The sequence below is a fragment of the Knufia obscura genome (genome assembly GCF_036327395.1).
Source record: "Knufia obscura strain CCFEE 5817 isolate CBS 148926 chromosome Unknown scaffold_3, whole genome shotgun sequence".
Taxonomy (NCBI): Eukaryota; Fungi; Ascomycota; class Eurotiomycetes; order Chaetothyriales; family Trichomeriaceae; genus Knufia; species Knufia obscura.
This window is the reverse complement of record NW_027042689.1, coordinates 197,897-222,539: the sequence shown is the minus strand read 5'-3', so window position 1 is coordinate 222,539 and position 24,643 is coordinate 197,897. Positions and strand designations below refer to the sequence as shown.

Sequence of the window (24,643 nt, the reverse complement as noted above, 5' to 3'; positions counted from 1 at the left end):
GCCGCGCTTAAGGCATAAATCCGGGCAGGTGCATCGGTCAACTCCGATAGTGGTAAGTGCCCCGGATGATGGGCGGAAAACTCCGCCATATCATCTATGGCATTGAGCATGAACATACATCCATTGGGGTGCCGAATATCGAAGGTACTTTGCCATGGCAGTCGACGACGAGGTTCGCCACGAAAGCTATCATCGTTGAAGTATTGGAGCCCTCAGACGCGTCTCCAGTGACTTGCTTGATGATGGACCATGGACACGGAGTCGTACGTCGGAATCGTCTTTTTATTCATTCTTCGTGTCTCTTAATAATGCCTGCTAACAATGCACATAAGTCACACGATAGGACGCTCGCCTGCTTGCTGAGTATGCCCTCGCCCTATCCAACCATCAATATCTAAGGATGCGTCTCTCTAACCATGAAGGCATCTAGGTTCTCATCTATACTTCCGTCTTGCCATGCAGTCTAGGAGTTGCGGTCCGCCCGGTAGCGGCCATGAGTACCTCCTTCACCCTGTGCTGATCAACCTTGAATAAAGATGCACATTCTTGCCAGGAATTTGTGGGGCGTGATCATGTCAGAACCTCCATCTACTGCTCCAGCCCAGTCCTCGCTCTGACCTCAGCCTCCTCCTTGACCTGCAGCGGCTCGATGTTCCAGATCGAATCAGCATACTCATTGATACATCTGTCAGATGTGAAGAAACCCATACGTGCCACCGAGGTGATGCTCTTCGAAATCCATTCCTCCTGGTTCTTGTAGGTCTCATCGATCAAATCCTGTGTCTTGCAGTAGGAATTGAAATCGTCAGAGACCAGGTAGTAATCGCCATGATCTGCGATAGCGCCGACAAGTGAACTGAAGGCCCCCGCATCGCCGAAAGTACCACTCTTGATCGTGTCAAACACCTTCACGAGTTCGGGGTCAATCTGGTGGTTTCCGTAGAAGTGGTTGTGTCGGAGGTCCTCCACATCTTCAGAAAGGTTTCCGAAAAGGAAGACATTTTGCTCGCCGATCTCACGGGTAATCTCGATGTTGGCACCATCAAGCGTACCAATGACGAGACCACCGTTGAGGACGAACTTCATGTTGGACGTGCCTGAAGCTTCGGTACCAGCTGTGGAGATGTGCTCGCTGATGTCCGAGGCCGGAATGATTATCTCCGCCTTCGAGACGTTGTAATCGGGAATGAAAACGACCTTCAGGAGGTCACCAACATCCTTATCGTTGTTCACCACATCTCCGACCTTGTTGATGAGGTGGATGATCGTCTTGGCCATCCAGTAGCCGGGTGCTGCCTTACCACCAAAGATCGACACGCGGGGTGCGAGCTTCTTGCGTTCATCTGCTGACATGGCTTTTATGGCGAGGTAGCGGTGGATGACGCCGAAGATGTTGAGCTGTTGTCGCTTGTACTCGTGCATACGCTTGACTTGGACATCGAAGAGGGCCTTGGGGTTGACACTGATGCCGGTAGCGGCCATGATGTGCTGTGCCAGTCGGACCTTGTTGGCATACTTGATCTCTTGCCACTCCTTTTTGAACTCTTTGTCGTCAACGAAGCCCTCCAGCTTGTTCAGCAGGGTCAAGTCCTTCAAGAACTCGTAGCTGCCAAGTTTGGAGGCAATGAGTTCGGAAAGTCTTGGATTGGCTTGATGCAGCCATCTTCGTGGTGTGATGCCATTGGTGACGTTGGTAAACTTATCTGGACCGTAGATCTTGACGAAGTCCTTGAAGATAGTGGTCTTGATCAGATCAGAGTGAAGCTCAGCGACACCGTTGACTTTGTGGGAACCAATAATTGCCAGATAAGCCATGCGGATCATCTTTGGCTGCGACTCCTCGACAACGGAGACTCTTCCGAGCATATCTCGATCTTTAGGAAACCTCCGCTCAACTTGCTGCAGGAAGTGCAAGTTAATCTCGTAGATGATCTTCTAAGGTTAGCCTGTTAAACTCTTCTAGAGATCTTGGTTTGACATACCTCTAGGTGTCGTGGAAGTAGATGTTGAATCAATGGAACAGACCATTTCTCAAGGGCTTCCGGAAGTACAGTGTGGTTGGTGTAGCCGAAAGTCTTCGTGACGATATCCCAGGCATCATCCCATCCAAGGCCCTCAATATCGATCAGGATGCGCTGCAACTCTACAATGGCCAGCGTTGGGTGAGTATCGTTGAGCTGAATGGCGACCTGGTCTGGGAAGTCCTTCCATGGTCGCTTGGACTTCTTGAAGCGGCGCACGATGTCGTGAAGGGAGGCTGCGCACCAGAAGTATTGTTGCTTCAGTCTCAGCTCTTTTCCTCGCTCCATGTTGTCGTTGGGGTACAAGACTGCGGAGATACTTTCTGCTCGCTGCTCGTCGGCAACAGCGCTCTCATACTCTCCAGAGTTGAATTTGGCAAAGTCAAACTCCCCAGATGAGGCCTTGCTGTTCCACAGACGCAGATTGTTCACAGTAGCAGTTCCGTAGCCAGGAATTGGCACATCGTATGCAACAGCTGTGACAATCTCGCCGTCTTGCCAGGAGACAATCTGCTTGCCGTTCTCGTCTGTGTACTTGTTCACCCAGCCATAGAACTGGATGTCAACAGTAACGTCGTACCGAGGGAACTCCCAGTAGTTGGAGTCGAGCCAGTAATCTGGAATCTCAACCTGGTATCCATTTTCAATCTCTTGCTTGAAGATACCATATCTGTATCTCAGACCGTAGCCCCAGGCAGCGTAGTTCAGCGAGGCCATCGAATCAAGGAAACATGCTGCGAGTCGTCCGAGACCGCCGTTGCCGAGAGCGGCGTCGTGCTCCTGCTGGATCACGTCTTCGATTCGGAAGCCGAGTTCAGCCAGACCATCTGTTCCAAATCAGCGAATGCTCATAGTAGCAAGATCTATATTCACCTTTAGCCACGGTCTTCAATCCAACGTTGAGCATGGCATTGTCCAGAGCTCTTCCCATCAAGAATTCCAAGGACAGATCTGGCACAAGTCAGCAATCGAGGTCTGGTAAGGGGACGGGATCCGTACAGTATATTCTCTTCTGGTCAGCGAAAGTCTGTCTTTGTTGGGTCTTGTTCCAGTCCATGATCAGCCGGTCTCGGAAAGCCAAAGCAACACCGGAGTAAGCAGCACTAGCAAAGTCAGCTTCCGCTTCCAAGTCAGTGGATCCGTTTATGTCCATACCCTTCATCGCAGTTGTAGAGCGACCGCGCTAAAGTGGTTTCAATGTGTCTGACTGCTTCTTTCTGAGCAATGTTAGCTGGACAGATATGGTTGGCTGGTTCTGTTAGGTACTGACCTGGAAGGTTTCTTTAGAGTTGAAGCCGGTAGGAGACTATGGGGAGGTCAGAAACAGCTCGGAGGGATTGCAACAGTCCACCATACGAATTTCTTCCATCTGCGGTCGTTGTCAGTGCCTGTTCGTGATCTCATTAAGTCTGGTACTGCTCACGCTTCTCTCATGTGTTCGGGGATGCTAGACTCGACACTCTTGATATCCTGAGCACCGAAACCAGTGGCGGTACGCTTGTGCTTCGGTCTCGTAAACCCAGGGCCAACAGGACCTTGTAGAGTCGAGATTGGCGCGCCCATCGAGGGCTTGCGCTCTCGCGGCTGTGATGCCGTTGCTGAGGCCATGATGAGCTACTTTCTGCAACAGTAAGCTCGGACGACGATGGAAGACAGAAGTTCGTCGGTAAGATAGATGCAGCAAAAGAAGGAAAGACGACTGCAAACACAGCAGGTACTCGGGGTAGTCAGTCGCAATTGAAATAAGTTATCCTGACACTGTTTTGGACTTGCCTCAATTGTCCTCGAAATGTACACTGCGGGGCAGGAATTATTGGACACACAACTGATCAGCGAATAATGCGGGCTGTACGCGGAGGCTGCCCCGGACAGTAACAGCGCGTCTCAACGCGAAGTAAGCATGTTCCTGCACATATACGGAGACATCAATGCATGTTATTCGGCTTGGGATGCAGAAACGTGCATGAATGCGAAAGCCACCTCATCGTGCAAGCAAGAATATATAGATAACTCAGCCCCAATCGCTGCTCTGAACTGTTCATTAGTGGGTCTCTTGTGCCTGGCGGTGAATAAAGTGCTGTATTCGGGTATAACGATTGGCTGCAGGATTTGATGGAACAGGAAGCTTATGCATGTTCGAGATGCGAGAGGAAGTCTCTGCTCCACGTGTTGATGGGAGGACAAAAAAGTGTTGTACCGCGTTGCACGCGGAAGTCATCTCCAGCTGCGGATTTCCTTTGTCAGCTTGAAGCAGCGGCCAAGATAAGATTCCGACCGTTGGACTCCGGAAAGAGGGTAATTTCTGGATAGTAGTAGATAGAAAGGAAAGAAGAAGGAGAAGCTGAAAGACGCAGGTCCTACTCATAAGCACATGCTCAGGAAAGCACGGGTGAGTTAACATGCATGGATGAGATCCACGTTTGGCAGAAGTGCCGACGCGAAGGATAGCGTGAAGCTTTGTGGGCCTGGAGATGATTTACACAACTCCATACATGGCCACTGCCTGTGCACCTCCAGATTCGAGGCGCAAAGCTCCATCATGTAGAATCTTGTGACAGCGATTGTGACGTACATGTACGTAGCATCGTAGAACTTAAGTATATGAAGCCGATAGACTCGGTTGACACAATACTCAGCGCGGGTTGCGCTGGACAGATGGTTGGACAGGACCAGCGCGAACGAAAGTTTCGCTGGACATCAAAAATAGATTTCACCACAAAATGGTGCAAGATCCGAATATGCACAAGACTGCTCCTTCTTGAGCATCCTCCTCGTCTCTATGCGCAGCTGGAGTCTCCTCTCAAGATATGGCGCAAGTGTGATATACCACGAGAGGTGAAGATTCCTCCTTGGTGTTGCGGGTCCTCGAAGCAGAAAACATCAGACATCCCTTGCCCAGCATCTTCCATCAGACCGTCAAACAGCTTCGTCTGCTACAGCTCTTCACCACCCCAAACTTTTCTGCTAATTCAAAGAACGCCGGTAGTCAAACCTATGCCAGTCGAATCGTTCCGGCCCGAAGTGCTGCGGTCGTATTCAAACGATATCCAGGGAGGACGCCGATGCTGAAGATCCAGAAACCTAGACAAGATAATAAGAGTCATGACAGCGTCGATCATAATATGCCCGAGTCTTTCAAGGCGTTTTGTAGAATTGTTTCCTTCACGGCTGCGAAGACGAGTCTGATATTTGTGGTATCGGTCGCTTGCGTTAAGCTGCGCTCAATTAGCTTGGGCGCAAAGTGGTTTCAGCCATGAACTTACTGTGGATAAAGGTTGAGATGGGCACGGTTAACTTGGTTGAACCGCCATAGCAGATATTTGGCGGCACGGTTAACATCGTTCCCGCCGGAATAATCTGGGAAGTAATTTCCCAGAGGGGACCTTTCCAACTTTTCTTTGAACAGGTCGACTTTGTTGAGAAACAGGATGATACTGGTTCGCATGAACCATCGTGAGTTGACAACTGAATCGAAAAGCACTAAACTCTCCATCATCCGATTCTGTGTCTTGTCAGTGGTGCTTCCCTTGTGAACGGGACCGTCTTGCCTACCTGGTTTGCTTCTTCAAGGAGTACTTGATCGTACTCGCTCAACGCAACACAGAAGATGATGGATGTGACGTTTTCGAAACAGTGAATCCACTTCTTTCGTTCTGACCTTTGGCCACCGACATCGAACATGCTTTGTTGTATTAGCTTGAGTTCTCCTCGCAATGGAACAATTGTCGACATACTGTATGCTGAGCTGGCCCATAGTGAACCTCGTCTCGTAGATACCAGTGGTCTTTGTTCTTGCTCGCAGCACATCCGCCTCATTCGGTACGTAATCGGGTGCTGCCAATCGTTTCACCTCGTCGAAGAAGCTTTCCACGTCAGTATTTGTCACTCAGCAGGGCGGGCCAAGCATACTATGGCGCAGAGTCCATGAGGTAGAATTCACTCTGCCTTGTCATCGTCTTTCTCGCTGCTGCATCAGTCCATACAGCAGTCACAGCATCAGCGACCCGGCGATCGAGTGGTGTATCTGGATCGGGGTCGACATTGTAATCTTCGATATATGTCATGTATTGACGGACTTGGTCACTGTCAGGCTCGTTCTCGAACTGCTGCATGGCAGCTATCAGTGCTTTCATGCAGTCCACCAGGTTCTTGTATATGGTTAATCTGTACAAGGCTCTTTCTTCCTGCGTGTAGCCATTCTGATGTATGATCTTCATCTGCTTCACGATTGTGGACTTTCCAGACTCGCCGGACCCTATGCCATGTCAGTTTCAAATTCCCTCCAGGTTGTGTTGCAGCATACCAAGTAGTAGGATTTTGCATTCTTTCCTCAACTTTTTCGAGTCCTCTTCGAGCTTTCTATCTATGGCCTGACTTCTTTTCTTCTGCTCATTGTCCTCACCCGAGGCTTCTTTGCTTCCGCATGCACCCATGCTGACCTCAAGCTTCTATGCCAGTTTCCGTCGCAATGCTGCTGTCGCAGCGCAACGTTGATTGCACAGAGCTTCCTCGCGTATCGTAGTACTCCGGCGCCGGCAGGTTTACATGCATGAATCTTGGAGTTGTAGCGGCCGTGATCCTGTAAGCGATCCGAAGTTGATGGTAGAGCTCGGTAGGTGCGCGGCTAGTCAATAAAGGATGCTCTGCGCTCTCTATGCAGTCGTCATTGGATTGTTTGCAGCTGTTCAATTCGTTTGTGGTATTCGTGCTCGTTGCGTCGGAAGAGGCGTAGCTTAGGATAGGACAAAGCGGCGCAGTATGTACATTCAAAATGGTGACGAAAGTTGCTTTTGCAAATGCGAAGGATTGCCGACTAAACAGCTGTTGCACCACCGACAAGAGGCCGCCAACACGACGCAGCAAGTATTGATGTGTTGGAGTTGTAGAGTTGTCAGCGAGAGATGATAGAGGCCTAGAAGCAGCTGCAGCTTGTGGTGGATGATGTCGAAGTCGGGAGGAGTTGCTTGGTACAAGTACAAGCGACAGTATAATTGGTCGGTGTGTGGAAAACCGAACTCAGACTCGACGCAGGACAAATGTTCACTATGGCGCCTCGATATTATGAATGGCAGAGATCTGTGAGGGGATTTATCAGACGGTAGGTCGAGATTTGTGACCTTGCGTTGAGGAGTGAGCACCCAAAAGAATCTAGAGACCTGACGCCAAAAGTCACTACAGAACTGAGCAGTAAGAGTAGACTGTCTGGCAAAGAGAAGCCGAAACTCGAGTCTTCGGCGATGTGGTTAGCGACGGCGATTGGTAGTGGTGGTGCTGGAGAGCCCGTCTAGCACTACTAACTTATTAGTCCTGGACAAACTCGCATTACTGTTTTCAGCGTGCAAGCGATTGCCTCTTTTTGCTATGAATACTGCCTTACAAGTCCAAGACGCTCAGATGCCGCACAGGCCTAACTTCACCATCCACTCAATCTTACTTAGGAGGTCTATCCTGTCTATGAGCCGAGATATTGATGCTCTGAGCCCGCTGCGCACCGTGTCTCATAACTACATCAATCATGAACGGTGGGGTACATCTCCTACCCTGGCCGAGCCTAAGTGCGAGTATTGGAACTATCGGATTGCTTCTGCTACACCCTAACATTCTACCATCTTGACTGTTTCGAGTATGCGAGAGTGTTGTTAAGGCACATGGTACTCGTATGATCAAGTGCATATATCGAGAGCGCGCAACAGCATGTTGCTGGTGTGTAGAAGGTATGGCATGACAGACCCTAAAGCACAAGGGCTAGACCAAGACCGGACTATTTTTGTACGCTGCCGACTCGGCCACGCCGCCACGGTTATGGAGCTTGGTGATTGGTTGCGCACCTCCCTCCTGACGATGCCTCATTTCAGCTTTGGAGAAGTTTGCGTAAAGCCGGGGTAAACACTGGAGGACGCCTGCGCGCGATTGACTCTCCAACCTTCTTACCTCGAATCATCGTTGTTGGACAATTAGAAAGGGCAGCGGCGAGCTCGAACCACAAGGTAGCTGACTTGACAGGAAAAACGCTGTGCTGCCACGTGTGACTTCCTTGAACCGAGCCCCATCTTTCACCCAAATTGGATGGAGATCGTCGTTAACCGGCCGTGCTCTCCTCGCTTGCGCTATGCTTCTTCTGTAATAGCTACAGGAAGAGCCACAGGTACATGTCCTGCGCGATGCTTCATGCCGCGCGCTGGCGAGGACTGCCCAACTCCTGCACTTGAAGCTTCCTATGGGTAGCATTCGCTATGAAGCACGAAAATATCTTAGACTTGTCAGAACAAAGAGACCTACGGCGTACCAGAAAGACCTATACAGCGTTTGGATCCGTGACTACAGTAGAATCGCCACACTGCTGACTGACCATGCATATCATGACTCAGCTCCAGGGACATTTGTTGCGTGTAACGAAATGTTCAAAGGACGCCATTCTTGACAGGTCAGAAAGACAAGTAAAATCGAGACTTCTGTCGCCATTAGGAGCAAAAAGCGGACATGAGGCTAGCGGAAGTGGTGGAAAAGTAACAAGATACCAGCGGCGGAACTTGAGGCCTGTACAAAGTAGCAGTAAGCTCGAGGTTTCGAGGATTCAAGATTTAAAGATGCCAAGGACTCGCTGACTGACCGCTTGGGCTGGAACCGTAACTGACGTCAGCACTTCCGTGCCAGCAGATGTTCCACGGTCAGACCAAGGGAATCACCCACGTCTTGAGCAGAACGAAAGCTGGCGAGAAATTTAGATCCAGCTTTTAGGGTACAGTGTTACTCAACACAAGCATATGCAGTAACCAACAAGTCAACGCTCTGCGCTGTTCGGAGATGATATCCAGGTCGTGTGGTCTCGATCCTTGCCATACACCGTTCCTGTGGTGTCTTGATTTGCTGTTGAGGGGCGTCGCTGCTACCCGAAACCTTAGCTCGATCATGGTCAAAATCTCTGCTAGACTTGATTTGACAGGATAGATATGGATGCCCACAGCCGTGTCTGCCCCCTGCACAGTCCTGGCCCAATTCGATTTTTGCTATCGCCCTCCTCTATTGACGCCCACCAGTAGTGTGACGTGCTGAGTCGAGGAGTGAGCTGGCGTGTCGAGCGGCGTTGGATTACCATTAAACGTGTCCTATATTGATGTAAAGCCCGACAATTGTCGCGCGTCGTGTGAAACTCATTCTTCCTGATCGAAACAGCAGTATCTCCGGCACTTGACCCGGTTGCATCGGAAAAACAGTAATCAGCGCCTGCGACCTGACGATCAGTTCTCCTTCGTGAAGAAACTTGTCACTTGTTTCCAACGACAAACTTTTTGACAGTCGTCGCAAGCATCGCTTTGAATTCTGGTCGCTGCTTCCAGTTCAGTCCTAGGAAGACAATTTGTCTTCGCAGCGCGACAGCATCCTCTGCACAACCGCATTTACCCGAACCGGAATCGCAGCCCCTCCACTGCAACATACTTGCCCTCCTCGAGCAGTATCAACCACATTGTCAACGGCTCATCACAGTCGCTCATCACAATGGCGGAGTTCGTGCGCGCCCAGATCTTTGGGACGACCTTTGAGATCACCTCGAGGTACGATCGATTCCATATGCTGAGAAGGAACAAGGATTGACGACGATCAGGTACACAGATCTTCAACCCGTTGGTATGGGTGCCTTTGGTCTGGTCTGGTGAGCGACAATAATACAACAATCCAAAAGGATACTAGCGGTGTTAACCATCTTATGTAGTTCCGCAAAAGATCAGCTTACCGGACAGGCGGTGGCGGTCAAGAAGATCATGAAACCTTTCTCTACACCCGTCCTCTCGAAACGAACCTACAGGGAACTCAAGCTGTTGAAGCACCTCAGACATGAAAATGTATAAACCACAAGCAATGAAGCACATGAGCAGGACTAACTTCATGAACAGGTTATCTCCCTCAGCGATATTTTCATCTCTCCTCTTGAGGACATCTACTTCGTCACAGAGCTGTTGGGAACTGATCTTCATCGACTCTTGACCAGCAGACCTCTGGAGAAGCAATTCATACAATACTTTCTCTACCAGATCTTGGTATGTCAAGCAGACAAGGAAGATTGGACAAGCCACTAACAGCCGCTACAGCGAGGACTGAAATACGTTCATAGTGCCGGCGTGGTCCACCGTGACCTGAAGCCGTCCAACATCCTCGTCAACGAAAATTGCGACCTCAAGATCTGCGATTTTGGCCTTGCTCGGATCCAAGACCCTCAAATGACCGGTTACGTCTCAACCCGCTACTACCGCGCCCCCGAGATCATGCTCACCTGGCAAAAGTACGACGTGGAAGTCGACATCTGGAGCGCAGGCTGCATCTTCGCTGAGATGCTCGAGGGCAAACCACTCTTCCCAGGCAAGGACCACGTCAACCAGTTTTCCATCATTACAGAATTGCTGGGTACACCGCCGCAAGATGTCATTGAGGGCATCTGCAGTGAGAACACCCTGAGATTTGTGCAGTCTCTTCCTAAGAGAGAGAGGCAGCCGTTGAAGAATAAGTTCAAGAATGCGGATCCGCAGGCCATCGATCTGCTGGAGAAGATGTTGGTGTTCGACCCCAAGAAACGAGTGAGTGCTGGTCAGGCCCTGGAGCATGAGTATCTGTCTCCTTATCACGACCCTACCGATGAGCCGGCTGCGGATGAGAAGTTCGACTGGTCCTTCAACGATGCTGATCTGCCAGTCGACACCTGGAAGATCATGATGTACTCTGAGATTCTCGACTACCATAATGTGGAAGGCACACAAGGAGAAGATCAGCCACATGCTCTTTCGATAGAACAGGCACAAGCTATGAACGGTCAGGCAGTGGCATGAGCACACTGATCAAGATTCTTATGTATAGTTCGCATTGTTCCGGGTTACGGGCTGGACTTCTGATATCCAGCTTGGGAGGTATAGCAGGCATATGATTAGGGGGCATCGCACTGCATAGCAAGCGCGAGCAAGCCTGTTACTCGACGATTAGCACGAGAGACACGATGGTACAGAGATCATGAGGAAAAGCACGAACTCGGAGACTTTCCGCCTATGCGCCAGGAGGGTTGGATTTCCTTGGTCGGAACTGACTCTCGGTCCCGAACATCAATCGATAGAACGCTTTGATTCTCAGCAGCCAAGGCATATCTTTGTTTCCTCAGCTCTCATCGAAGCAAGGATTTCCTTCATTTATCGGATTCATTAACGTGCCAACCGGAAATAGCTGAACGTGGATCGCGCTCGACTATCTTAGACGTGCTCCGCCCCTAGATCGTGCCCTCTCCTCAACGCTATCTCTAGCTAGGGCAACTGACATGAGTAGAGAACAGAAGCCGCAGCGCAACATGCTACCATAATGAGGAGGTGACGACACGGACATCAGTCGAGATTATAGCTAAACGCGATACGTCCGAGCTTAAAGCCGACTTTATCCATATGAATCTCGAGCAGTGGAGTGTGGAATAAGTGGTGTCCGACACTACTAGAGCTCGAAGCATATACAATGAGAAGATCACTACTCCATGAAGGGAACAGTCGGACCGGGAGGACAACCTCACCGAGGGAAGGCTATCTATATAAGACGTGAGCATATTGCCCTTGTGCTCCTGCCATTTTCGCTCCCTTTCTGCATAGTTTCTGAATAATCTTCCTCATGGCGAGCTCAAACTACATCAGCAAAGTTGCAATAGTCGGCGTACGTGACAAGGAGATCCCGATGGCCACGTCGTCTCGATGCACTGACGAATCCAGGCTGGCGGCAACAGTGGTCGGTTCATGACCGATGCCCTCCTGAAGAACGGCAAGCACACAATCACAGCACTCACCCGATCAGACAGTTCAGCCAAACTACCCGAAGGTGTCATTGTCAAAGCTGTTGATTACGAGAAGTTTCAGACACTTGTCGACGCACTTAGAGGTCAGGATGCGCTGGTAATCACCCTGAGTGGTCACACCCCAAAGGAGACTGAGCTGCAAATCATCAACGCGGCTGGCGAGGCAGGCGTCCCATGGATCCTACCAAACGAATGGGGCCCTGACACGGCGAATGAGGCTTTGGTGAACGACCTGTTTTTCTTCAAGAACAAAGGTGAGTGCTCTCATTCAGGTGCTTGCAGCGCTGATCGGGCACTAATCATTCCTACGATGTGTTTAGTCGCTACTCGACAGGCTATCACAGACCTCGGAAAGAGCTCATATATCGCTGTATGTACGGGCTTCTGGTACGAACAGAGTCTCGCTATGCCAGCTGGCTTGGGAATCGATTTTGCGAATCGCGCGGCTGTTCTGTACGACGATGGCGAGACAGTCGTTTCGACGTCCACGTTAGCACAGGTATGTCAATCATACGTTTCTGGACGAAGACTGTTCTGATTTTGCCAGCTCGGCCGTGCTGTTGCTGCTCTCCTGAGCCTGCCTGTTAAGGCCCAAGGCTCAGACGCACAGACATGCCTCGAAACGTACAGGGATCAGGTCGTGTACATTGACTCATTCAATGTTTCTCAGAAGGACATGCTAGAATCAGCACTTCGAGTAACAGGTACAAAGCAGGAGGATTGGACCATCTCTAGAGAGTCGTCGCATGAACGATTCTCAACGGGTATGAAGGAGATCAAGGAAGGCAAACATAGTTCCTTCCCTAAGATTATGTCTCGTGTCTTCTTCGCTGATGGTGGGGGTAACTTTGCGAGTGGTAAGGCAACGATGAATGCGTTGCTTGGACTTCCCGAAGAGAGTCTTGATGAGGCGACTAAGCTGGCCATGGAGAAGGCGATGGGTTGAAGCACAAAGAGTGGAGACGAGCAAGCTAGGGCCAGGTACCTTTTACTCGGCCGTTTTCGCGCTGTTCGAGAGTCAGTCCTCACAGGTTACATCGTCGATCAATAAGTGTACTGTAGAAATAAGAAGAGTTAGTGACCAACTCCGAGACAATCAAGGTGGCCGCTTTCGAGAACGAAAAGGGAAGGTTAAGCGACTGGTCTACTTTCCTGGGTCTCGATAAACCTGGTAAGTCGATGAGGACCCCAAAGTACTAGTCCATACGTTCCGCCAGAAGTAGACCCATGTTGCTCGATACGCTCCCTTGCCGGTCTAGCATGCGATTCGATCTGAGATGACAACCAATTTTGTGCCGCAAGTGGCGGTGATAGACTTCAACCACCACCGGTAGGTTGAATGCCCATCAAGAACCCCTTGCCGTTCTTTACTTCATCCCTCTTTGTGACTGACGCCGTGCTTCAAGAGGACCGGAGATAGAGTTCTGGGCTGATCCTGCCGGCGAGAAGCTCTACTCAGCAAACGAGTGGTCGCACTTGCCGTTTCTAGCCCTGCCTGATGGCGCCCATGCCAGCTCTGAAGAATTCTCCTACTTTACACTTCTCTCAAAGACGCCTGGAGACCTCAATGATACAAGTCTGTTTGGCATTTCATGTACGCGGCAGATCAGAGCCGACAAGCTGAAGGCCAAGTCTTCGGAAGTAACAAGAAGTTTCGTGCAGAAGGCTGTTGTCGCTATCGTTAACAATCCCGGCGATCTCGGCCAAGTGAGAGAGCGACTGGCCGCCGTCACCGCTGCATGGTTCGCGCAAGAGTGAGTCTTCATAGTTGCTTTGGCAGAGGACGAGGACTAATTCGCCTGTTCAGAGATTTCAGCAACGTCGAGATCTTGAAGGTAGGTACGTGCGCCACGCCGACAGAGTGAGAACTTGAACACCAACATCTTCCCCACAGGAGTTTCAAGCTACATTACAACATGATTCAGACAACAAGAAGGACGGGAAGGAGGCCTATTTCGGTCAGTCATAGCGTTCCTCGACATTGCACTCATGCTTACATGGACAAGGGCTGTCACTGCGAGAGCTGATATACGACCTACGCTGGCAGACTCTTGTTCTCTTCAAATGTTTGCTACTGCAGAAGAGAGTAAGTCGCCTTCCTTGTGCATCACTGACTCCCAGCTGATGAGGTTGACAGGCATTGTTCTTTGGTACGAGATGCGAAAGATTATGCATGACACAGTTCACACTCGTCTCTCTGATACCTCACCTACTCGAGAGTCTCCAGGATTGCGCCTCTCCAGAACTCAACGCCCATGCACAAAAAATCAGCCGTGCAACCGAACTCCGTACAAGTGAGCGGAGCTCTTGTCAGTCGGCTACGTACCCGTCTCGAGGCCAAGCTAACATCTCCCTAGTACTGGCATACATAGGCCTCCCTCTCCAGATCTTCGGTGAAGTGAGTAGGCACGACCAACGCACGTGTGGTGCTAATATGTGTTTGCAGGGCTCCTTTTTCTCACCATACACGCCGTTACAACAACTCGACTCTCTCTCTGCCCCGATATCCAAATCCTATGTAGCAGGCAGCACAAACACCCTGTTCCTGTCTCAGCGTGAGCTCGTCAACGATTCTGAGTCGAAGCATCGTTACTGCGATGTCATTGTCAACCTCGACGAATCTGCCCCCGCCAACAAGATTACAGTACTTGAGCCTTCTCTACGAGCCGCCCTCAATCTTACAGCTGCAGACCGCCGCTGGATCGATCATCTCACCCAGACTGTTGTTGACACATGGAATCCAAACGATCCGTCCCGACCAACAACACACGGCTACCAGGGCTCCGAAGATGCGATCCGACTGTCCTTCGAAGAGTATATACTCAGCTTCCTAAGCTCTGTTGCATACAAGAGCCACTTCGATAACCATCCCAATCCCTACTTGTCGTCGACAACAGGTGGCGTAAGCGACGAGAGATATCCTGACCCTCTCGAGACAGCAAATGATTTCAACCACGATTTTATTGCACACTGGAAAGTGACGCCCAACTACAAATTATGGCATAACCTTACCTCTGATGCTGGTATTTTCGATATTGTGGAGCCTAGACATCCTACTGCTGGTGGACTGAACATTGAAGACGTCCAGCGACGGGTCGGTGCGGCCATGCAGGAATTGCATATTGACGACAAAGTCCGACAAGGTCGAGAGACGGCAGGTAAGGCACTCGAGGCTGGACGAGAAAGAGTGGGAGCCGGAGTTGCACGGTTCTGGAAAGAGGTAGAGGGTTTCAAGGAGAGGCGTGAACAGAGTCGTGCGAGGGGTGAGAAGGAAAAAGAGAATGACAAGCCGAGGACGTCGACTGGAGACAGAGAAGAGAGTCACCCAGACGTGTTCGATGCTAGCCGCAAATCAGCCGAGAACCCATCAACCATTGCTGCCACAAATACCGCAGCAACACCAGCTGACACGAACACAGCAGCGGGCAGTGGCTGGACAGCTGCTCTTCGCAGCCGTGCCGCACAGGTCCAGAGACCCAACGTCGACACAGCACAAGTGCAAGCCGCGGCGCGTGAGAATGCAGCCAAGGCAGGTGCGTATCTCAGCTCGTGGGGAAGCTGGGCAAGTAAGAAGACACAAGAGTGGCAAGAGGCGAGGGCGCAGGGGAGTGTGCAGCCTCCGTCTGTGAGCACCACAGAAGTTGGGAATCAACAATCGCCGCAACAAGGTATACAGCGACAAGCCACCGTTGGTGCTGTTGCTGCTGCAAAGAGTGCGATGGGTGCCCCGCGGCAATCGTCGGAGAAGAAGTGATGAGGCTACCGCGGCCAAATAGATTACTAGGAGGAGTTGCGCCTTGTTCGTTGCGGTCGTTGGGGCATACAAGAGGCAGGTTGCAACATAAATTTACAAATGGCAGCAGGCAAGCTAGCGTCGTCTGCAACAATTTGATGCATTATTGATCACCAGTAGCCGATGCATTAGCTTCCTCGCCGTGGAAGACAAACTATCTCATCACACCTGCCTGGCATTTCGTAATGTGTCTTGTTTCATTCGTACTGGCCTCTTCGTCCTATCCTCCAAACTGCCTTCGACACAGGCCACCAGTCATGTAATGCTTCTTCACTCCTCCACCCCAACCCCACTGTCCGCTCCTTCAACGTCTGCTGGTGTGAATGCCGCAGTGCGTCTCTGCTGATAATGCCACGCCTCCAACTTCTTCTCGGTGTATCGCACCGCTCTCAGCAACCGCTTGACGTCTAGACATGCTAGTGCGGCTGCTCGCTCGTGGAAGTAGGTAACGTGATTCTTCGAGGTGTCGTTACCGAAGAAGATATCTGTGGCTTGTAGGATTTCGGGTTTGGGAAAGATGAGATAGCTTGACCGATAATTTGCGTGCTCGTCATTGTTGTCACTGTCACTGTCACTGCCTGGAGAGTCTGGACGTGGAACAGCAGTAGCAGTAGCTGGCAAGATCGCTTCACGTTGGATCTGTGAGACAAGTGTACCGGTCTCGGCAGAGTCATTCTCTCGAGCTTGAGATCCTTCTTGGGTCGAGGCAGCGGGCAGATCTGAGAGTGGGAACATGTTCAGAATACTGTTTTCCAGATCTGTCTTCTTGGCCTTGAGGACTGGTTCTGGTGTTGTGAATGTGGCTTGGTACCAGTCCATGTATTGGTCTAGAGCCTCTGGGTTGAAGTCGTGGATATCAGGGGCGGATGTCTCGATTGCGCGATCTGGTTGCATGGTTTGGCTTGTGGCGGAGGTATTGGACGCGACGTGAGATTTTTGGATGGTGAGCCAGGTGGACCAGTCGATGCGCAGGGAAGCTGATGAGCCGAAGGGTTGTGCTCTACCCTCGATGTGAAAATCGAAAGGGTATAGTAGTTTCGTGGCGACTACGATTAAGGAGATGAGCTGGGCATCTGGCATGGCGACAGGACTCCGCCGCTTCTTACGTGTTGTTCCGCCTTCGAGATCAGAGTGGTGAGATAGCTGGTATGTGAAGTCAAACTCTATCAACGCTGCGAGCTTCTTCACGGCGCTGTAGATTTCGAGCGGCAGTCCGAGCTCCTGGGTCCAGTCGAATAGCAGTGCCTTCCAGTTCAGGCTAGGTATTGTGATGCCAAAGCTTACACAGTAGTCCTGCAGGAGCTTGTACACAGCTTGCTGCAGTTCGTACTGGCTCGGAATGGTGGTTGTGTCGAGTGCTAGCTGGTACTCTGATGGCAGCTTGCTTGAGATGTCTGTTGGCACAGAGCGAAACGCGCGGATGAAAGGTACCTCTTCGGTGCGAATCAGGTGGTATAGCTGTGACAGTGACATTGGCTGACGAAGAAGGAGGATACCGAGGTAAACAAGCCCGATTGAGTCCCATAATTTTGGTCGGAGAGAACCAGCTTTTGTTGAGTCGGTGACTGCCTCATCTTCGGTCTCAGAAGTGCGACTCTCAGTAGCATAGTCGGTCTCGGCATCCGTGCTTCTGCCGCCCGTATCCTCAAGTCGATGCACAAGTCTCGACAACTTCAACGCCCACAAATCCTTCACGACATGCCACAGCTCATCCGGGGCCTTCACTGATCCATTCATCAAAGCATAGCACTGCCGCCAAAGCACATGCTGCCATGCCAGCAGGTACAATCGATACCCTCGTGGTCCATGGTAGACCTTGCTGACCTTGACCTTGGTCTTCTCGATCTTCTTGCGCGTTACCTTGCCTTGTGTGCCAAAGTCTGCATCATCATCGGCGACTTGCAGGCCGCCTTCTTGTTGGCGGCCACAAGAAGTGCATACTAGGATGCCATTTTCTTCTTCGAAAGTTGCGTTGCCGCAATAGGGGCAAGGAGAACGTTGAGACATGCTGGTTTCGTGCTTGTGGTTACTTGATTATGTCGCAGGAAATCGCTTTTGAGTGGTGTTGGTTTTGTGCTAGTGCAGAGATCATGATGTGATCTGTTGTATCACAGTGCGGCCTGAACACCAGTGCAGACGACGTGAGCGTAGAAATAGGTATAGTGACAGTCTTTGATGGGTTTCGTGTCTGTGGGGTGCTCGGATTGATGGTAAAGAAGTCTTTAAACGCGATGAGGCAGCAGATATTACCTTATCCTACGATGAATGCCTCAGGCATCAAACTAGAGCTTCATCTGCTTGTGCCAACCTCCTGACTTTTGATCGGAATTATTGTAGGCCATCACGATCCTGAATAAGCCGGCAGCTCTTGCCCCGTAGTGACGAGTTGGTTCTGGTTCGTTGATCTCAAGTGCTTCTCCTCCGTTCTACGGTCAATACTCTATGGCGTGGTGATAAATCATGGTACTGTTCTGAGAGGTCGCCAAAGCTTCATCTGTGTCTCACGTGAACAGCAGTGATCGTTCATTACCCCATCGTCATGCGGCCGCTACCTTGGGAATGGTTGCGTGTGCTCTCGATGAAACGTACCACGCTGACCAGCCAAATTCGCAGTAGATAGTCGAACAACAGCCCTGCAGGGACTTGCTGCACGTATGATTGGCCGGACAATACCATGTCGGTCACCCCACCCGACCGACACCCAAAACATACAACGAAGCAAGACGAGGCTGTTGTTGAAAAAGATCCTATGCACGTATGCTCGGAAAGAGCCAGTTTTGTCTCGCGACATGATGCTAAACGCCGTATCGCATGAGATTTTTTCAGTAACAGAAGAAATTCCGACCTGACTTGAACGGACAACAAAAGCAGTCAAGGTTGACTCTGTACAGTTGCTTACCATGGTAGATTTTACTAAGAATGTCGCACCATGCGCGTGAAGCTGAGGATACAGGAGGCGGAGCCGGTCAAGGAGACCAGCGAGGCCATATCTACCCTTCAATCTCGATCGGCGGTCATGCACAAGTACACCTGGGCGACAAGGTCTATCATGGACATCGAAATAGCACAGACCGTGCTTCTGACGAGCGAAATGCTCTTGAGACAAGGCTCGTTCAATCGTTGGCATTCCCAAATATGGACGCTCGCCATCGCCACATTGGGCACGCCATGCCTCAAACAGGGAACTGGCTTTTCAAGCGCGACGAGTACCTTTCATGGATGGACGAGGCTAAGCTGACTGACCATCATGGTTTCCTGTGGATCAAGGGCAAACCAGGTTCCGGAAAGTCGACAATGATGAAACTGGCACTGGAGCAAGCTGAAGATTACGAGCCGAATTGTGAAGTATTGTCTTACTTCTTCAATGCACGAGCGCCGGCCGAACTCGAACGTTCTCCGCTTGGTCTTTACAGGTCCTTGACCCATCAACTTGTCTCAAAAGTACCGCACGTCCGACGGCACTTTGTGAAGACGTTCGGGACTAAAGCTGAAAGTCAGCCTATCTGTATTGAGTGGACCATCAAGGAACTTTGTGTCTTCCTTGTTGATCTCTTGAAACTTACGGAGCCCCTGCGGACCACAATCTTCATTGATGCTTTGGACGAAGGTAGGGTACGGGATGTGCGCGACATGGTAAATATGCTGGAGGAAATGATACAGCATGCACGTCAGGCACGAGGCTGTCATCTGGTGAGGATCTGTCTGTCAAGCAGGCACTATCCGCATATCAGTATCAAGAAAGGATTATCTCTAGTTCTCGAAGACCAAGAAGAGCACGCGGGCGATATTCAGAAGTACATTGCGGAGAAGCTAAAGCTTGAAGACGACGACGTCACAGAAAAGCTTCAGTCTACGATGCTGCGAAAGTCCGGCAACATATTCCTGTGGGTCGTTCTTGTTATCCCTATCCTCAACGGTCTGCGCGATGATGGGAATACTGCAGAATCACTACTGGCACAACTTCAGAAAATGCCGACCGAACTTCACGGACTTTTCGAAGATGTTCTGTTCGCAGATAAAACAGACTTGACGAGCACAGTGGCTCTATTCCAGTGGATGTTGTTTGCTTTTGAACCCCTCCGGGCAGACACCCTGTACGTTGCCGTGCGTTATGGTTCAAGCACATTCGCAGATGCTGCACAGTATTCGGAGGATTTCGAGACGATCAGCAGATTTCTACTGAATCGCTCACGCGGCCTGGTGGAGATAGTGACCGAGAGGGCCTACAATATTCAGTCTGTTCAGTTCATACACGAGTCAATTCGCGAGTTTCTGCTCGGAAGGTCAGGTCTCGTTACATTACTGCCTGAACTTGGGAGCAACTTGGAAGGACTGAGCCATGAGTTCCTGAAGGCCTGCTGCATACGACAAATATCGGGCTTTCCTCCTGGACTTATCAGAAAGCTTGCGAAAATGCCTGCCAGACAGAAGCTGGCTCTCAGAAAAGAACTCTGGGTCAGATTTCCTCTGGTCCAATACGCCTCCAGCTATTTCTTCGAGCACGTAGGTAATTCACATGATTGTGGCCTGCCTCAAGAGGACTTCTTGAAGTCACTGGCCTCAGGAACGCTGCAGTGCCGTTCTTTACTGATTCGATGGGCTTTCCTGGATCGTATGAGTCCTGGGCGCTCGACGGGGTTTGAGCATTACGCAAGACAAGTGCCACTACTCTATCTGATGATCGAACGGGCAGCCTCAGAGCAGAAGATGCAGAAGCTCAACCGTCTGATAGAAACATGGCTCGATACAAAGCCCGACGTCAATGAAACGTGTGGTCTGTACAACACTGCACTGCAAGTTGCTTGTGCTAGGGGCAATGAGAAGATAGCGAGGCGGCTTATCAAGGACGGCGCAAATGTCCACATTCAAGGTGGCAAGTACGAAAATGCATGGCTGGCAGCGATCAGGAAATTTGACATGTCATTCATGGAACTAGTCTCTCAGTGCCAATGTGCGACGTCCCAAGAATTATTCCAAAGTACACTGATGCTATTGATCGGCAATCACCAGCGTGCCAAAACTAAGCTCCTCCTCGAGAGAGGTTGTCATGTGAACCAAGTGACTCGAGAACACCTTGAAAGCCGCTACAGGTACAGGGATGAAACGCCACTAACGCGTGCCGTCAGCGTACAAGATCAAGCAATGGTGGAAATGCTCGTCGAGCACGGAGCGCATGTCAATTTGGCCAATGGGGAGCAGCTCACACCTCTGATGTTAGCAGCGTTTGACGGACAGATGGATATCCTCCAATATCTCATCGAGCAAGGCGCCGACGTCAACACTTCTACCACCCACCCATACGGAAGCGCTCTATTCGCGGCCATGTACCACCGCCACACTGAAGCAGCCGACGTACTAATTGCTGCTGGTGCCCACGTCAACGTAGTCGGTTACTACCTCAGAGAACAGCTCAGTCTTCTGCAATTGGTCCTCTGGCTTGATGATCGCGGCAATGATCTGACCTTCGCACGAAAGCTTATCGAAGAGGGTGCAGACGTCAACGCCAATTATGGACGTGTCGGCGCGCCTTTGAAGCTTGCAGCAAATCACGGCTACATGCCTATCGTTGGGCTCTTGTTGGAGCGCGGTGCGCGTGACGATGGGACTGCATTGCAAGTCGCCAGACACAAAGGCCATGAAGCGATTGCGAAACTGCTAGAGGCTAGAACATCTAGTGTGGTTTCGCCATCTCGATCAACTAGTCGGAGCTCCGATACTGAAGGTGAGTGGGTTTCTGCTGAGGAATATCTCGATTGAGCGACGTCAAATCCAGATTCTCAAAATCGGCCTGGAACAACACTTACCTCCAGTGGTAAACTGAGATAGGCATCATCCACCAGCCCATACAGGCCGCTGAGCACGTTCACTTCGTGCAGGCCCACAGCGATCCTTGGTGACGAGTCATGCCTGTATGTCTATGTCATGCTCAATATTGTCGCATTATTCCAACTGTCAGACCGATTCGCATCATCATCCGTACAACCGGGACCGCTGCGCTCAACCCGTCCTTCTATGATCAGATCCAGAATCCTCTCCACATCCGGTCCGTATTGCAGTGGATTTTGGTGATTCATGTATCTGGGTTGATACATGGTATATTGCGCGCCTCTGAATCATGGCGAACCTGACGCGGGTTCACACTAAGGCTGACGACCATCGACCTGCTGCCCATACCACCATAATTGATCACTCTGGCTTCTGGTGCGGCAGACTGGATTTGACGTAGTGGGTGACGTCTCGCTGCTTCCAAACTCTTTATTGCAGGGCCAATAACTGTATTGAAAGCTCCTTTGCTGCCATCTCGAATGAGCGATCTTTTGGTTGGATACATCGCGAACAGCATTGACCACTATGTGCCATAAGCGATGCATCACCAGTCCCGTGTGGCCGAGCTCGAAGTGGTGCTGGAGATAGGCGAGGGTAGCGAGAACGACCAGGCAGACGAGGCTGGGTATGGTGTGTGCGGTTGCTTGTGGAAGAGGCCGAGTAGGCTGAAATGGGTGGTAACGAGTGCTAAAGTAAGAGTGGACAGATGCGTCGTTCTGCCGTCATGAATTCAGACTCTTGTGATGGTTGGATGCTGTATCCAGTCAGCCTGTTGATTGGTTCTTCAATTCGATGGTGTGCTGTAAGGGAGCTACGGATCCTTGGCAGGATGGAAAATATGATACGGGTGAAGCAGTGCTGGGGTGGGTTCATGTTGGCTGTGGTACCATGTTCCGGGAGTTCAGTATCATGCCTTGATTACTGCTGTTCCAGAACTCGCACACATTTTCTGTTGTCCGTTGCAACAATTTGCGATGGTCCAAGTACAAAGTACACTGAGACATGTTGGCCCTAAGGAAAAGACGATTGGCTGCAGCACACAAGAAGGGATCGAGACTCCTGACTAAATAGGACCGTCGATATGTTCGATAGATTGACCTACACGTTGCACTCCGATCCAAATGACCGGTAGTGCCTCTCCCGAGTTCGATCGACATTGCTGTCAAGCTCGTACCGAACACTATCTACACCTGCGTCTATCCACTAACAGCTCCCAGCACTACCAGTAGTGTTATAGAACATCTCAATCTTCTGGACCTTCATCACACTATCCCCCCTCGGCGGGCCAACACTCCAGCCCCTGTCACCGTTGGACCAATTGTTCCAAAGCCACGTCCCTGGTTCAGTGGGAACGTTCTCGGTTTTCTTCTCCTGGAGGACCCCGTCGACGAAGAACGCGGTGAAGTCCCTAGTCCAATCAATCCGGTACTCATGCACGGCAGTACCGATATCCCCTGGTGCAGGCTTGTGAGACCAAGTTGAGTCACCGCCGTCTATGGCCTGGTTCGTGTAGTGGAGGTCAGCTGTTCCGTCCACGTTCGATTGCGAGGTTGGATCGGACAGGTATTCAATGTCTGTTTCCTGGTTGTCGGTCTTGTAAAAGAAGCTGGACTGACATGTTCCTGGTTCGGTGCTGAAGATAGCGTGAGTTCGGACGCTGGCGTACAGGATGTCCGACTCTGTTGTGAAGACTTCTGCGGAGGAGATGGCTTGGTTCGGCGCGCTGGCGGGGTTCTGTCCGCCTGGAACGATGATGTTTAGGAAGCCATCCTTGACTACCACGTTCTTGGCTTCGAAGATGTGGTTGTATGGTGCGCCGTAGTCTTGGTCGCGGATCAAATCAGGCGATCTGTGAAGACCTTCGGGGAGAGTGGTGCCTGGGAATGTGTAGGTTGCGGACTTCATGAAGGTGCCAGCGCCTTCGATGGTGTTGCCGCATGCTTGAGCAGCCCGGATGGAGTTGGTTGGCAGTGCATCGGTGCTGCTGGCCAAGATGTTGAGCAAAAAGAGCGACTTGGTAAAGAGCGACATTGTGAAGGTAAGCGAGTGTAGTGGTCCAGCACAGCACGGTTTGATGGCGAGGTTCACTGATGGGCAACGCTGGGAGGGAGTACTTACATATCAAAGCAAAAGCATAATTGCTTCTTCAAGACGTTGCATTGATGCTATTGTTAGCAGGTCCCAACCTCCATGCTTGAACTGCTGGACTTGGTAAAGGATGCGAGTTTCATGTTTCTCCACGAACGTGGCGTCAAGCAATATCGCTGACGAGAAGGCAAAGCTTTGAAGATGCATGATTTGTGACTGTCCTTGACGAGATTGCGCTCAGAGACTCCTTGATCTTCTTGGTGAGAACGATGTGCTCGAGTCCTATGAAGAGCGGAAGCAGACGTCGGCCATCCATGAAACAATGGCGGATGGCCCCATTGTTCTTTCCCTGCAAGGCCGTTGATCAATTTTCCACGGTATCCACATCAATGCCATTCGAAGCAGGAACATGGTCGCCTTTTCCGCTCCGCGACGCTCTTTCTTATGGAATCTTCATGAAGCGTGAAGAGCTTTACTGGTGCATTTGATGGTCAATATTCTCGTGACCGGACTCACATCTTATCAATCCAAGCTCATCCCGCAATGCTTCGCCTGAAGGACGATAGTAGAGGAGAGCTGTTGCAGCACCTTGTTCTTGGGTTGTCACTCTGATTTCCGTCCAACCGTCCGGCCTTGATACAGCCTACGATGATGGGAGAAAGTTGATGCACGCTCGACGCCCCAAAAGGAGGCAGTTGCGCTTTCCTCCGCGTTTACCTGCTTCAACGGTTTGACACGCTAGTACTTGGCGCGTTTCGAAGCTTTCTCGTGGCTGAAACATCGAGCTTTAAGGCAGATCGAGACCTCCAGACACAGCATGTTGATGGGAGGCAATGACGACGATCTGCCAAGCTAGGTTCTGGGACGCCTGATGAAGACGGACCAACTGTGTGGTCGAGCTGTACCGAAGGTACGTACGAGTAAAGTGATTGGAAATCATCCCGAGATATCTGTCGGTGGATGCCTGAATGCCTCGCAACCAATAATATGCCCAGAAAACCGCCCCTACAGTAGCGACCACACCGCTCCTTGGCACAATCTCCCGCTCAACGGCTTCCTCCTATCAACCAGGATGTCGCTGGTAGACGAGAACAGCGCAGC

At 50.9% G+C, this 24,643-nt stretch overlaps 8 protein-coding genes across 8 annotated transcripts; 4 read left to right on the top strand and 4 right to left on the bottom strand.

The window, feature by feature from the left end:
- Window positions 1–588: 588 nt before the first annotated feature.
- Window positions 589–3,629, bottom strand: GPH1 (Non-essential glycogen phosphorylase; the record flags this gene model as incomplete). The annotated part of the gene is made up of 8 exons (XM_064871573.1): window positions 589–1,932; window positions 1,983–2,848; window positions 2,895–2,972; window positions 3,021–3,124; window positions 3,177–3,238; window positions 3,292–3,327; window positions 3,378–3,390; window positions 3,445–3,629. 8 exons carry the CDS (start codon window positions 3,627–3,629, stop codon window positions 589–591), a joined length of 2,688 nt encoding a protein of 895 aa, XP_064731953.1.
- A 1,507-nt stretch (window positions 3,630–5,136) lies between these two features.
- GPA2 (Guanine nucleotide-binding protein alpha-2 subunit) lies at window positions 5,137–6,454 on the bottom strand (the record flags this gene model as incomplete). Its single annotated transcript, XM_064871572.1, has 6 exons — window positions 5,137–5,236; window positions 5,285–5,523; window positions 5,574–5,703; window positions 5,756–5,884; window positions 5,931–6,276; window positions 6,325–6,454. 6 exons carry the CDS (start codon window positions 6,452–6,454, stop codon window positions 5,137–5,139), a joined length of 1,074 nt encoding a protein of 357 aa, XP_064731952.1.
- Window positions 6,455–9,518: 3,064 nt separating this feature from the next.
- HOG1 (MAPK protein hog1) lies at window positions 9,519–10,840 on the top strand (the record flags this gene model as incomplete). The annotated part of the gene is made up of 5 exons (XM_064871571.1): window positions 9,519–9,574; window positions 9,625–9,672; window positions 9,733–9,862; window positions 9,914–10,057; window positions 10,109–10,840. 5 exons carry the CDS (start codon window positions 9,519–9,521, stop codon window positions 10,838–10,840), a joined length of 1,110 nt encoding a protein of 369 aa, XP_064731951.1.
- Window positions 10,841–11,654: 814 nt separating this feature from the next.
- PMZ80_003141 (uncharacterized protein) lies at window positions 11,655–12,781 on the top strand (the record flags this gene model as incomplete). Its single annotated transcript, XM_064871570.1, has 4 exons — window positions 11,655–11,696; window positions 11,753–12,089; window positions 12,156–12,334; window positions 12,383–12,781. 4 exons carry the CDS (start codon window positions 11,655–11,657, stop codon window positions 12,779–12,781), a joined length of 957 nt encoding a protein of 318 aa, XP_064731950.1.
- Window positions 12,782–13,112: 331 nt separating this feature from the next.
- PMZ80_003140 (uncharacterized protein) lies at window positions 13,113–15,589 on the top strand (the record flags this gene model as incomplete). The annotated part of the gene is made up of 8 exons (XM_064871569.1): window positions 13,113–13,165; window positions 13,242–13,589; window positions 13,643–13,674; window positions 13,761–13,793; window positions 13,842–13,921; window positions 13,973–14,129; window positions 14,193–14,233; window positions 14,282–15,589. The coding sequence occupies 8 exons, from the start codon at window positions 13,113–13,115 to the stop codon at window positions 15,587–15,589; spliced, it is 2,052 nt and encodes a 683-aa protein (XP_064731949.1).
- A 309-nt stretch (window positions 15,590–15,898) lies between these two features.
- Window positions 15,899–17,635, bottom strand: PMZ80_003139 (uncharacterized protein; the record flags this gene model as incomplete). Its single annotated transcript, XM_064871568.1, has 1 exon — window positions 15,899–17,635. One exon carries the CDS (start codon window positions 17,633–17,635, stop codon window positions 15,899–15,901), a length of 1,737 nt encoding a protein of 578 aa, XP_064731948.1.
- A 912-nt stretch (window positions 17,636–18,547) lies between these two features.
- On the top strand, window positions 18,548–21,385 carry PMZ80_003138 (uncharacterized protein; the record flags this gene model as incomplete). Its single annotated transcript, XM_064871567.1, has 1 exon — window positions 18,548–21,385. The coding sequence occupies one exon, from the start codon at window positions 18,548–18,550 to the stop codon at window positions 21,383–21,385; it is 2,838 nt and encodes a 945-aa protein (XP_064731947.1).
- Window positions 21,386–22,657: 1,272 nt separating this feature from the next.
- On the bottom strand, window positions 22,658–23,485 carry PMZ80_003137 (uncharacterized protein; the record flags this gene model as incomplete). The annotated part of the gene is made up of 1 exon (XM_064871566.1): window positions 22,658–23,485. One exon carries the CDS (start codon window positions 23,483–23,485, stop codon window positions 22,658–22,660), a length of 828 nt encoding a protein of 275 aa, XP_064731946.1.
- Window positions 23,486–24,643: the final 1,158 nt, after the last annotated feature.